The sequence below is a fragment of the Furipterus horrens genome, unplaced genomic scaffold, assembly GCF_987537825.1.
Source record: "Furipterus horrens unplaced genomic scaffold, mFurHor1.1.pri manual_scaffold_3, whole genome shotgun sequence".
Classification (NCBI taxonomy): domain Eukaryota; kingdom Metazoa; phylum Chordata; class Mammalia; order Chiroptera; family Furipteridae; genus Furipterus; species Furipterus horrens.
In genome coordinates, this window is record NW_028327173.1 from 192288673 (window position 1) to 192303201 (window position 14529).

General features: G+C 52.3%; 1 protein-coding gene across 1 annotated transcript; it reads right to left on the bottom strand.

Annotated features, from left to right (window-relative positions):
- Nucleotides 1–2350: 2350 nt before the first annotated feature.
- IRF2BPL (interferon regulatory factor 2 binding protein like) lies at nucleotides 2351–6467 on the bottom strand. Its single transcript, XM_090271220.1, has one exon. It carries the CDS (start codon nucleotides 5536–5538, stop codon nucleotides 3178–3180), a length of 2361 nt encoding a protein of 786 aa, XP_090127346.1. The 5' UTR covers nucleotides 5539–6467; the 3' UTR covers nucleotides 2351–3177.
- Between the last annotated feature and the right edge of the window lie 8062 nt (nucleotides 6468–14529).

Here is a 14529-nt window from a genome sequence, read left to right on the forward strand (position 1 = left end):
CAAAAAAGGAAGGAGTGAAACCATTTAACAAATGGCCCCTGGCTATGGTAAATTTTAATTAACTGCACCATTATAATTCACTTCCAGCCTGAGTTCCTCCCCAACCCACCTTCTCCCTCCCACTCCCTTCCTCCTCTCCCCCAGGTCTCATCAAGACAGGTTTCTTCAGTGAAACCCACGGGCTGCCTTTCCTGGGTGCCTCATTATTGTAGCTACTGCCTCTCCTGCTTATAATGCACCCAGAAACAAGAAGAGGGGCAAGCCACACTGTTCTCAGCTCCTAATGACAAGCCCCTTTCCTCATTCTGTGCACTAAATCAAAGATCTTATAATCCTCAAAGTTCCGGAAAGTAATACCATAGCAATGAAGACAGTGGCAGGAGCAGATGTGCACACAGGGGCAGAGAGCAGGGCTTGCTCCCATTCGCGGCCGCTGGAAAGTGGTCTGGGTCCTCACCCAGGCAGGTAATCCACACATCGAGGTTCACATGCACAGTTCAACCTTGTGGCTGTGCCCACCGCTCCTTCATTCAACGGTGGTTCAATTACACCCGTGACACTCTATCTTTATTCTCAGGCTGCTGAGCTTTACCCATTTTAAGAGTGTGTGCATTGGGAGTGGGGGTTGGGAGCACCTTAGAGGATCTTCCAGGCGAAGCATGCTTGGTTTTTATTAATGAGCTTATGAGAAAAGCCAACCCAGACCTCTAAGTGAAATGTGATTGGTAGCCAGGCAAGGATGGGTTTTAGAATTAACTCTTCTTACGGTCTGCTATGCATTATCACCCCCAAGTTAATTACCCCTGAGGATGAAAATAGGTTTCGTGACTCATAAGCACCAATACAACACTTGGCAGCAGATGAAAATGCAAGGACACATTTGCAGGAAGCTGATACGAATATCTATTTATATGTGGGGAGATTCTTAAAGAGGTGAGACAGGCGCTTCCCATCCACCAGGACTAAGAGGCTGCAGCAGATCCCTGAACTGCCATTCACCACACCCCAAACACACACACAACACACACACACACAGTCATGGTTTCCACTACTTCAATGATAGTGGTGGCAAAGCAGGAACAGAAACTAAAAGGGTGTTATTAACAGCAAGTTCCAACACCAACCCAACCTCCACACCTCCACACCACACCAGTGGGGCTCTGGGCTAGCTAACTCGTGATTTGTTTTTCCCCAAACGTGCCTGCACCCATACCACTTCCCTACCCTCTTGCTCCCTCTTTGATGGGAATCAGGTGGGGGTGGGGAGCACCAAGTCTCTTCCCTTATTCGCTTATTCCTTGGTGGGAACTGCCCTGGCCCAGCTTGCCCTAACCAGGAATGGGGTGTGGCCAGGAATGAATTTCAGATGGGACAGCTGGTTGTTTTGCCTCCTCCCTCCTGTTCTCTACTCTTGTTCCATTTGCCTCCCAGGGAAAGTCCGAGGTTCACACCAGGGTTGTTTGCCTTCCCTCAGCTCTTCGAGGGCTCCAGTCTGGATTCCACCAAGGAGGCTCAAAGCTCTAAAGAACATCCCTGTCCCCCAGTCTCTTTCCCCACTCCACTATTCCTCACAAATGCCACCGAAGTTGATTAAATGAGTAATTCCACTTCTTCGCCAGGGGAATGGGTTTTACTTGATATCATAGGTGAACTTCACTCAGAAACTAGGTTTGGGGTTTTTTCTCTCTTCCCCACTCCCCACAACTTTCTTCTGACTAGCCAAGGGTCCTACATTTAGAAATACTTACCAAAAAGGGAGGAAAAAAAACATGTAATAAATAAGATTAAACTGCTTTTCCAATGCATCAGCTGGAAGCTGCTGGGAACTCTCCTGGCTTAGTAGTACACACATTCATTTCCCACTTGTCCACACCTCTTCTGCCTCCACTGATGGCTCTCAGCTCTGTGGCATTTTTGCTTTAAATGTGGGAATACAGTGATTTCTGCCACATCTAAGAGGCAAAGCACCCTAGGTTTTTTCTCTCCCTCTTGCACAAGTCATAGCTGCACTGGGTATCAGTATATACTAATGGCCACAAGGCAAGGAACCAAAGAGCATTCCTGACTTCCATTTGCAGCTGGGGCACCCCCATAGTCAGAAGAAAACAGAGATGCTGAAGAGTAAACAGAACTTGCTTAGTCAGCAACTGTCCCTGCCCTGGAGGTGAATGTAAATAGCCTGGTACTGAGGGGGAGGGGCAGTCAGGCAGCAGGGCCCTCTACAGATGCCATTTCTGAGGGCTTTCAAAGACACCCACATCTGTGTTCCAGTTGGAGGTAGGGAGTGTCCCCTACGTTGGAACTGTGTGGCCTACCCCTAGAAAAACACACTTGCTGACTCGGGGCAGAATTAATATCAATTGAATTTATTACAAGTTACTAAGCTCCAAGGCACATTACAGTGTTCTGTTAACTACAGAAATGTATAAAGGACAAACAGGGCAGATTCTCCAAGTCTAGCATTTCGCTCTACTGTTCAAAAGCATCCGTGCATCAATAAAGCAAAAACAAAACAACACGTGAAGATCCAACACATTCAGGTCAGTTGAAACAAACCCAAACATTTTCCCTCAACAACTTGCAACAAAAAACACCCCACCCCCCAACATCCCCTTTACCATTTTGCAAACAAAACAGAAAAACAAAACAAAACAGAACAGAACAAAACAAAGTGAAGACTTCAACACTTGGGGCTGTTTAGAAAGAAGCTGTCACCATTATATAGCATCATTTTTTTTTTAGGCAGCAACACTGGCCTTGGCAAAAAAAAAGTCACTTTCTTTTGTGTGTTTTTTTCCTTTCAGAGTGCATAACATTTACAAAAATACACACCAGCAGCAGTGTTGCTAAGGGCTATTAATTCTGTACCTAGGCAAACACACTGCCACCAAATAAATGCTAACAAATATGATGCAAAAGACCCAACTAAAATTATACTGCTTAACACAAACCAGCTTATCCTTCAAATGAAGAAGTTACATACCTTAGTTTCAAAATATAGAAACATACGACGAAAATAACGTCTATACATAAGACTAACTTTTTGCAGTTTTGTTTTGTTCTATTCACAATTCTACATCTTGGGGGTGAGGGAAAGGAAGGTCAACATGGACTGGGGAGGGGCCCTCTGGATTGGAGAGGAGCTGGTCTGGGTGAAGGAAGTGGCTGTCTTGTGGTTCAAGGGTCTCTCTCCTTTTTCACTTTAACGTCCCCAGCTAAGATCGTCGCAATTTCACCCTGCATGAAGGCCCAAGGTACATTCGACCCAACTAGGGGGCATTTCTCTCCGCTGGGGCAGTACACCTCGCCGGTGGCCCCCTGGGCCTTGATACTCTCTCTTGAGCAAGGGAAGCAGAATTTGTGGCTGGGGACGGATGGGCACTGAACGAAATGCGTGTCCTCCAAACGTTCGTGGCAAATGGTACAGCAGAGGGGCCCGCTGTTGGCCATCGGGGAATCCGGAATGTTTTGGGGGTGCACTTGGTCCATGCCAGGATGGGTGCTAGGTGGCGGGGGCGCCACCTGCAAATTTAGGTCCCCGTTCCGCGAGGCCAAGCGGCGCTGCCCGGGCACAGAGGCCGGCGACACTGGGCTGCTGCTGTTGCGCCTCGCAGACGCAGTGGTGGAGTGCACGGAACTGCCATCCTTGGGCGAGTGCGCCGTACCCAGAGTGTCTGCCACCGACATGAGGGCGGCCATGGGGGATGGACCGTTCTGAGGGGCAGACTCGGGCGGGGTGGTCCGGTTGGAATGGGGTCCCAGGGGTGGAGGCGGCGGGGGCGGACCCCCAGCCGCATGCCCTGGCGCCCCAAAGCCCCCGGCCGACATGGTGAGCTTTAGTGCCTCGCTCTGGTTCGCCATCCACTGCTGCCTCTGCTGCTCCTCGCCCAGCTTCAGGGTGCCCTCAGCAGAGTCCGGAGGCTCCGGGGACGCCTTCCTCTTGCGCAGGCTGGCGGCTGCGCCCCGGCCAGAGGGGGCAGCGGGAGGCAGGGCCGGGGTTCCCGGGGGTGCACTGGGGGCGCGACTTAGACTCACCAGCGCCGTGGGCAGCATGGGGCAGCTGGCATCTAGGTAGGGCTGGGGCAGCATGTCGGCGCCGGGCACGCCCTCCTTGAAGAAGCGCACGGCCTCAGGCAGCAGGTCTCCTAGTAGGCGCCAGTCCCCGGAGCCGTGTTTCTTTTCGTACTCCAGATACTTGAAGCCGGAGGAGAGACCCCGGCCGAAGTCCTTCATACAGTCCTGGTACATCTGCTTGGCCACCCCAGATGCGCTGGAGTACACGTTGCCCGAGCCCGTGGGGTACTCAATGAATAGCTTCAACTCATAGTCCATGCCGGGCTTGGAGACAGCGTCGAAAGCAAAGACTCGGCCCAGCAGCGAGTGGTCCTTCTTGAAGCGCACCTCGTAGGGCGTGCAGCCAGCCAGCGTGAGCAGCGTGTCGCGGACCATCTTGGGCTTGTTGGCCCACTCCTCCGCGCGGTTGCGCAGGCTCTCGCTCAGCTCTGCCAGGGCCTCAGCGTTACGCTGCTTCTCCTTCAGCTCGCGCTCCTGGTCGGTGCTGGACACTGAGCCGGGCCTTTTGCCACCAGCACCCACGCCCACCTCGGCAACCGACGACGAAGTCGAAGACGACGCCGAGGAAGACGCAGCAGATACGCCCGGCGCGCCCCCGAGACAAGCGGGGCCCCCGGGAGCACCAGGGGGCGCGGGCGTCGGAGGCCCACGGCTGCCGAGGCTGTGGGGTGGCGGTGGGGGCAGCACGGCGGCGCTGGCCGGACCGTTAAGCAGCGTCTGCGGCAGTAGGTTGGGGGGCACGGTAAGCTGGGGGCCTCCGCCACCCCCTGGGTTGGGCAACCCCGTCACTAGCCCACCGTGCGTCCCGCGCCGAGATGCCGCCGACGCTGCTGAAGACGAGTTGGGGCTTTGGCGGTTCAGCTCCGGGGGTCCTTCCTCCGATGCCGGCTTGGGGAAGCCATTGGGGCCCCCCAGGCCGTTGGGTAGTCGCGCAGCGTGGCTGCTGCTTCCCAGGCTCACCGGTGGCGGCGGGTACTCGAAGCGGCTGCGCTGTTCCACCGCGGCGGCGGCGGCGGCGGCGGCAGCGGCTGCGGCGCTCAGACCGTAGCGCTCCAGCCCGGACGGGGCTGCCAGCACCGCAGGCTTGCTGGAACCATCGACGTGGTTGAGCTGCTGTTGCTGCGTCTGCGACTGCGGCTGCTGTTGCTGCTGCTGCTGCTGCTGCGCAGCGGCCGCCGCCGCCACTGCTGCCGCCGCCGCCGCCTCCTTAGCCGACAGGGCCACCGTCTTGACCCCGACGGGTGGCGGCGGCCCGGGGGAGCGGCCGTCCTGGAAGCAGCCATGCGCCCGCTTCAGCTGGCGCGCGGTCTCGATCACGAACTCGATGCGATCGGCGCCCTCGTAGTTTACGCAACCTCGGCATACGGGCTCCGAGAAGTCCCAGATCATGGCCCAGGGCATGCGGGGCAGGTCGCAGAGGTAGCAAGACTGTCTCCGGGACGAGGACACCTGCGCCGCCGACATGATGCCAGCCCTGGGGAAGGTAGGCCCCCGCCCGGGCTCTCTCCGCGGTGCCTTCTCCTGCAGGAGGACTGGCCGCCTGGGGAGTGAGTCCGGCTGCGGGGGAGGGAGGGGGGGCGAGAAAGTTCTGCCCCAGGGGCTGGAGGCAGTGCGCCTCTCCACCGCCGGCGCAGTGCCTCTCCTCGGGGGCTCCACCGCCCGGGTGCAGACAAATTCAGCCCGCTCCTCACCCCCACCTCCTACTGCAGCTGTTTCGTCGGGAGGGGAGCTCAGGCGCCTTCTTCCTGGTGCCGCGGACCCGGGCTGGAAGCTCCAGCCCCGGGGGGAGGGGGCGAGGGTGCCCAGTGCTGGCTGCCGTTGGCTCTTGGCCCCCTCCCCGGAGTGGCTGGTGGATGAAAGCTTGAAAGGGGCTGTGTTCTTCCTCTCCCCTGAGGGTCCCCCTACGAGCTGCGTCCTCTCCCCGTCAGGCTGCCTGGGGCGAGGGCTAGAGGGTTCAGTGCCACCCGGTGCCCGGGTCCAATCTTGCTGAAGTCGCTGCTTCCCTGGAGGGCCGGGGTAGGGAGGGGGTGATTGCCGAGAGAGGAGCTTCTCCCCTCCGCAGCGTCGGCTGTTCCGCTGGCGGCGGCTGAATTTGCACGGCCACAGCTTCCAGGACGCACGAGATCAGAGGAGAGGAGCGCTCGCACGCAGGCTCCCGCCGCCCCCAGGCCAGGCCGGCGCCCGGGCCGCCTTGGTTGGCGGCGCTCACGTTGGTTGCAGGGCGCTCGCGCGGCGCCTGGGCCCGGGTCGCATCCCTTCCCGCTTGCACTCGACCGGAATGTGGGATTGTGATTGTTACTCTACGTTCCGGAGGCGCGTCTCAGCGCTCCAGCTCGCGCTGCGGCTCGCGCTGTCCCGGGCTTGGCCGCGCGGGATGCCGCCCGGGCGGAGCGCTGACGTCACCGCCATGCTCTGCACCAGTTCTCCCCCACCCCCTTTACACTTCCTCTGTCTGTGGAGCCCACTTGTTGCTCAGGAAGGGCGCATGCGCGGCACGACGCCCAGATTCCTCCCAGTCGGCCCCTCCTCTGTGCCTCCGCGTTCCCCTCCCCCTTCGCCGTGTGTGTACAACAGCTGAGGCCCTGAGAGCTAATGCTGGAAGTCCAGGGTTGGGGGTGGAAATTAAACAGACGATGACCTTTCCTTTCCCCGCCCGGCTTTCCCAAGCAAAAACGCATTTAAAAACCACAAGCCCGTTTCCGATCCCGCTTCCCACCCAACTCCCGGCAGTGAATTTAAATGTCCTGTTTCAAATGTTCGCTGTGAATTTCGTATAGGGTATTACCTATTTCATCTTGAATTAAACCTTCCCTTCCCGCCCCCGAAATGGATGTTACGTTCACTGCTACCAACTAATGCTGAAACACTTGAAAAATTAGCTGTTTTCCATTCTTCCAGAAACTGCCTTTTCATTCGGTTTTTGTGTCCTGATCTGGGAACCTGAGCTTCAACGATGGAGCTAAATGATTCAGGGTGAGCTACCCACCCCCAGCCTACCACCATCCCCCTCCCCCGGGCCAAGCCGCAGTCAAAATTTTGGCTGAATGTCTGAAGAAGCTACAAGCACCGAGCACCGGAGGACTTTAAGGAAAACAGGCTGTGCACAGCTGCAGTTGGGGGCAGGGAGGGAGAGGTGCAGGAGAGACCAAACAGGTGAGTGGTTTTTCTGGGTTTAATAAAAGAAGATGGGGGCAGAATTTAATAATACTGATACCTCTTTGTAAAGCACAGCACAATTTACAAAGTTATTTATCAGGTGCTGTTATCTAATTCCATAGTGCTCAGAAGTCTGAGCAAGGCCATGATTTCTTTTCTGCTACTACAAGATCACTGTTCATCATTATTGCTTTATTGCAGAACAGAAATGTTGGTCATAGCTCTGGTTGAGGTATTTCAACTGATTCTTATAAGTACTGGGTCTGGGTTTTCTGTTTGTTTTGTTCTTTTCTCATGAAAATTGAGATAATCCTGGGTAAGGCTGGAGAAAGGGAGTCAATATAATAGAAATTCAGGTTCTGGAGTCTGGCAGACCCATGGAATTCTTCACCATTACATACAATAAAAAGTCTTCAATATTGTCAATAGATTATAGGACTGTCAGTAAACCAATTTTGACATAAGCTAATTGTTATAAACAAGAGTTAGGTTCCTGCAACATTTCATCAACATCAACATTACAAAGAAATGACCTTGAGCCCTGACCAGTGTGACAAAGAGAAAGGTTGCCACCTGTTTGATTTCTGGTCAGGGGACATATCTGAGTTGTAGGTTCTGTCCTGGTCCAGATGTGTAGGAGAGGCAACCGATCGATGTTTCTCTCCCTCTCTTGCCTTCTCTCTAAAAAAATAAATAAATAAAAATTTTTTAAAGAAATGACCTTGAAAAATGCCTTTATTGCAAGACCAGCTGTACTGGTTTTGTGACCTTGAACTAGTTATTTACCCTCACATCTGCAAAATGGGATAATAACTCCCAACATATTATAACTGAGATTTCATTCTGTTTCTTGTCCCAATAGGAGCTAAGTCACCAAGACTTGCTGTGAGCCAGACACTGATAGGTAGTTTACTTGCATCATCATTAAACCCTCGATATTATCTACAAAGTAGATTCTATTACTAACTCTTTTTTTACAGATTCAGAAAGTAAAGAGGTTAAGTAACCTGCCGAAGGTCAGATGGCCATAAGAAATGGAGCTGAGATCTGAACCCAGTAAATCTGATTTGAGAGGTGGCTTTCACAAGCTTGGGTTCTCAGAGGAGATTTCGGATGCTCAAAATGTCCACCAGCACACACACCCATTATTACATACAATCTCCTGTAAAGTACTATGCAAATAACACCTTCATAAACAACCCCTACTCTACCCTTCCAAACAAAATTATGCCACTTTCTCCCATATACAGAAGTTGTGGATCTGCCACTGACACTGACCTTAACATAAATACACTGTACAGTATGCACACTCACAGGAAGCTGTCAGTAAGTTCTTATTAGTATTGATATTAATGCTAGTAGTGTTGCTACTTACCAGGTGAAAGTATTCTGTAAATTGCATAAAATGTAGGGAGCATTATCCTTACTATCACTACTAATTGTAATAAAGTTCAGTTGAAGCAACAAGAAGTATTTATTTTTATTTTGACACTTGACCTTCAGAGCCTATTCCCCCATCCAGCACTCCCCGGCATGTTATCTCCCTCTCATTCTGGATCCCTAGGTGCGGAGGAAGGGGAAAGGAAGAGCCCTAGGGAGCCCCTCTTTCATCTCAAAGCAGCCAGATTTCTGATTTTGAAAAACAGTGAGCTCACTGTGCACTCCCCAACAATAATAAACTTTCCCTGGCCTAGCTGGCTTTTTGCAGTGATTCCTCTGTAAAGAGCCCCTCCAGGAACCTTGCCCCACCCCTTCCAGATTTCAGCCCTCCCTGCACTAGAGCTGCCCTGGAGAGAGTCAAAACTTAGGGCTGGGAAATGGAATGAAAACCCCATTAGCCCAAACTCAGGGATCTTTGCTTTGGCTAGGGTGATTTGCCCATTTCTTTACATTAGTATTTATCCAGCCCATCCCTTTATTAAACCAAAAATACTGAAGACTAGCAACTTAGCCCCAACCCTCTATCCAGGCTTCTAGAGAAAGCAAGTTGGATTCTGTTATGGTGTTATGTTTGGTATGCACACACATATGTCTCCCTCTCCTTGTCTGTCTCGTCTTCTCTGTTACTAAAGATTATATATATACACACACACATGCGTGCTGGGTATCTTCAGACACACTGAGTTAGAAATAAACATGCATTTAAACAAGCTTTCATTACAGTCTCCCAATTCTTTATAAAGGCATAGCTCTCTTGATACCTTATCTGCCCTCAAAAAATAAGCGTCATTTACGGTGATAAATTTCGTCTGAACTGCTTGCCTGAGATGGCCCTGTTTAGGGATGTGTCAGGGATTGTGAGAGGCAAGAACATCAACGTTTTGGAGATAAGATTTTCCCCAAAGGAGAATCTCATATGACAATACTGCGTTCACAGTGGGAAGGAACCAGCCAGTGGGAGAATTAGCGGAGGCTCAGCCTAAAATACGAGGTGGAGAGAGAGGGACGGCTCTGGCGGTGGGGTCTGGGAGGCCACCAGAGCCAGGCTCAGCCAGGCTCAACCAGGCGCAAGGAGAAATGCTTGCAATCCTCCCCAAGTTCCTTTTTATGGATGCTGTCTCTCCCCAGCTTACCATCTGAGATGGCACCCTCAGAGAACCCTGCTCTTAATTGGAACACAAGGTCATCTCCGCTTGGCCTTTTCGGAGGCCATAGCGTTACGGGTGAGAAGATTTCCGTGCACCCACTCACTTCGAAGCTCCCTCCAATCTCTCTCTTCCTCCAGCCCCCACCGGTTTGTGGCAGAGATGGGGTTGGGCGGGGGACTCTTCGCCCTGGCGTCCCTGCAACCAGCTGGGTGGGTCTTGGAGGAGGCCCAGTCTGAACCTCACGTCACCCCAGCTGCAAAGCGCGCGCGGCCAAGCGCTGGAGCAAGAGAAAGCCCTTTTTTGGTAACACTCAGCCCAGCTGTAAGCAGGACACGGTTCCGGCCCGCTAAAGCCACCTCTGAGTAGATGAAAACAAACGTCTGGGTTGGGCGCTCCTCTGGCCTCTCCAAGAGCCATGATCCCTGCGTGCTAGGAACCCCTGAGGCTATGGGGGTGAGGGAATCGAGTCAGCGTGGTAATTTACACATTTACTCCTGGACCTGGTCCGTGGCAGAGGTATTTGCCGCTTCCTAAAGGATTAATTCTGGTATTAAAAATAAAAAAATGTGTTAGTCCAGAGCGTAGGGTTACGCAAGAGCCACTCGACCGTGAAAATCCCAGGAACAACGTGATTCGCTGAGGAACCCCGGGGAGGGGACACTGCGCCGCCCGCCAAGACCTGCCCAGCCTGGGGCACGCAGGCCGCCCGACGCTCCGTTTCAAATTGGGTGGAAGGAAAAGGAGGACCTAGTTAGTGGTTGGTGCTGGCACAGCGGTCGCAGCAAGCGATCAGATCTCTGACTGCTTTCTTCCTGAAGGGGCGGGGAGCCGGGAAGGGAAAAAGGGCGGTGGGGGCAGGGGGGAGTCGCGTCTGGTTCCTGCCTCCTCCCCGTTTCCTTTACTTGCCAGCGTGCCAGGGCACCGGGGAGCCCAGCGCTGTCCTCAGCAAAAGGTTTTTTTTTTAGGTCCAAAAATAAGGGAACCCTGGAATGAGCCTCCTAGGGATCCAGCCTAGAGGGGGGGAGGGAAATGAGGAAGCGCCGGACAAGGGTGCTTATTCACTGACCTGGTTGGGTTAAAACAAACACGCAAACCCCAGAAATGAGGGGGTAGGTGGGGAGGAGGGCTTGGAGAACCAGAGTTAGCGGAAAGCCTGGAGGAGGCTGTCCAGGCCACAGGTGCGCAAACCCCCGGGACACTACATCCTACCCCGCATGCGCATGGGCCTCTGCAGGGAGCTGGAGTGCCAGTGGGTGGGTTCCCTTCGGCCAGCACTAGAGCTGGGGATTTCCACTGTCCAGCTACAGAGACCCATCGCCGCCGCCGCCGGTGTTTTCCTGCTGGGGCAGCCAGAAGGCCGGGCCTCAGAATGGGAACCCCTCCTTGCAGCCTCGTGTTCCTCGGTCAAGTTTGGTACAGGTAGGCAGCCATCACTGCTGCCCCTGGTTGAGATGGATGGGCCAGGATCTCCAAATATTTAGACTTGCTTTTGCTGGGAGGTTCAACTCAGGAGAAAGGGAGGACGGGAGGGCACTTAGGACTGAGTACATATTTACATTACATCGTTCAGCTTGGACTTGTTTGACCCTATATAGCTGTTTGACCGAGAGGAAATAACTTGAACTTTCAGTTTCTGAATCTGTAAAATGGGGATAATTCCACTGCCTCCTTTGCCTGCCTCATTGGTTTATGTGAACGATACAGTGTTATACTTAATCAAATGTAAGAGATGATTATGAACAATATAATGACCAACATTTGTCTAGGGCTCTGAGGTGCATTCCCAGACATTATCTCACCAATCCCCACAGCAGCCCTGTGAGGTAGGTGTTACTTTCATCACCCTCCTGTATAGGTGAGGAAAGCAGGTCCAGAGCTGATCAACAATGACTGGAAACCAGGTTCCCTGGCTCTAAACCCTGCATTCCTTCTACCTCACCTGTTGCTTTTTAGGTGGTGGAGGTGGTGGTGATAAGGGGGGATGTCCCAGACGCCTCTGAGAAATGGCAAGAAAGTCAAATGCCTCTCCCTACAGGAATCTGCAGATTAAGAAAGCCAGTACTGTCCCAAAAGATGCAAGATTATGCATAAATTAGTACGGTTATTTTGGAGTTAAAAATCAATCTTCATTTAGCTTTGAGCTAAATTGTGTAGCCATGCTTCCCTGGCATCCCCTGAGACTTCTCTCTCTCTTCCTGGGTTTTATATACCCTGGCCCTAGGCAGAGGTGATGGAGGAAAATATGACGCTCTAGAACACACTGAAGTATTTAGGAACTTCAGTGAGTTGCCCTTGCTGGGGATGGCTGCATTTTAAGTGACCACACCTAAGGAGGACCTCAGGCTAGATGATGAAGGGGTAGGAGAAAGTGGACAGGGGCTTATTTTACAGTGGAATGAGCCTCTTCCCAGACCCACAGTTCTTATCACACAAGTAACAACCTTTTGTTCTCACCTAATTCAGGCCACATGTACTGTGTGCATACCCACCCACTATGTACCATCCTACACTTGAACTGGAGGCTACTTGATTACTGTGGCAGGCTGCTGCCTTCAAAGCATTGCTAGCCTGCGGGAAGCCTACAACCCTGACAGTCAAATCTGGTCTACCTATCACTGAAGCTAGAAATAGAAATCGAGGGGAGCAGGTGGCCCCCAACCCTGACTCATCTCGAGGACCATCATGCTTTAACCTGCTAGCCCTGACCATAACCCAGAGGATCCAAGTCTGATACGTCTGTAGTGGGTGTGAAACCATTTTCATCACTTACATTTTGTTTCAAAGCTGAAACTTGGCTGCCTGATGGCCTGTTGGGTTTCCATTCCCAGCTCCTTAACTTTTGCCTTTCCATTTGCCATTCATTCAGTTATTCAACTATTTATTTAACAAGCACTTTCTCAGTCCTGGGGATTTAATGATCAACTAAGCCAGATTAGCTCCAGCCCCAAATCGAGAAGCTTCCATTTTCTCCTAGGTGTCCTAGTTTCCTGATGCAACAGCCCAAAAGTCCTTAGAGGCAGTGCTTGTTCAACACTCCCACCCGCCACAGGACTGACTTAGAGCAACCTATTTATTCCTTCTGGGCCTCTCAGTTCCCTTATCTGTCGAGTATTGATATTAAAACCTGTTCTCCCTACTTCAGGGGCTTACTGTGAAATTCTGTGTGTTAATGCCTAGGGTCTCAGAAAGGTGACCCAAAGAATCTCTTTTCCAGCACTCGACCCTTCTAGGCATAAAAATAGCTGGAAAGTGAGGCCTGTCCACACTCTTAATCTTGCTCTTGGCAGGTTTCTTCCCGAAGTGGCTAGCCTAGCATCTGTGTTCTTCTAGGCTGACAAGACAAAGAAGCAGTGACTACCCTGGACCTAAGAGCTAGACTGAGACAATAGCAAGGTTAGGCTGTCTTCTCATCTCTCTTAGAGGGACAGGACTTTCCGTCCCCAAATCCCTGGTGGTGCTGAGGCTTGGATTTATTTGGGGCTTTTACTTTTTTTGTTTTGGTCAAGTTAGACAGAAAAGAGGCAATGACCTCTTCTTTAAAAACAAAACTAGGCAGGAAGTGTGCTTCGCCTGAGTGGCAGGGACTAAGGGTGTAATTACAGGTTTTTGTTCGTCATTTTCATGTAATTAAATCTAAAGGAAAGCAAGAGACTGGTCTAAGCCTCTTGGATTCAAGGTAGACAAGAGTGTGTGTGTGTGTGTGTTGGGGGGAGAGGCAGGAGGTGAGAAATGGATTTGCTATTCTGGCTGAGAAGAGCGGGCTCTCGCCTTTATTAATATCTTTACATTCCCTTTCCAAAAGGTAGCCGATTATTCATCTTTTATTTGGTGCCACTGCACTCTCCTTGGTGACATTTCCCAGCCATGTGCAGCCTTCTCGGCACTGATTTCCCTTCAACCCCTCCCCACTTTTTCACATTGTCGCTTTCTGCCTGGCTGCCCACACAATAAACCCACTGCAAAATCCACAGCCAGCTTTGTTGCCTACACAGTTTGGATACCACGGACCTCCGACGCTGCAAAATAGTCCTTCCTTTTGTTTTGAACGTCTTCTGGCTTTCCCTGTTGCTCTTTACAATACTTCCTAACACTGCCACTCCATCCAGCCTTCCCAGCAGCTGCCTCGGTTTCCCCCGCAAGCAGTCTATGCACTGGAGCCCATGGTCTGTAGTGCCCAGAGCTTTCAAACCAGGTCGGAAGCGGCGGGGCGCGCGGGCTCTTCTCCCCTCCCCTTTCCTCTCCCTCCCCCAGTCCTCGTAGTCCCTCTGACGTTTCCTGGACGTTGTGAACTGGCAGCAAGAATGAATCCACTGTCTGCTCACATTCTTAAGGGCAGGAAACCTGACCCACCCCAAACCACGCGCTCCGAAGCATTTTCCGGGAGGGCGGGTCTCTGCTAGGGTTAGCTGGGCTGGCCTCGGGCACCCTCCCTCCCCTACCCCTACCCCTCCCCCTCCCCCACGACGCCAGCAGATCACCCCCCTTTTCCCAACACACACCCTTACGCCCCCTTCACCTACTCTTCCCAAGAACAGATTGTTTATCAGAATGGGCAGCCAAGAAACCTACTCCTGTTTCTAGCCTCTGCCAGAGATTAATCACAGTTGGGAAAGGCACAAAACTTGACTGTGTTGGGGCGGTGGAGGGGTAGTTGAAAGGAAAGACCAATAATTCTGACATTTGACAAGCTGACCAAATTGGTGTTACCTTT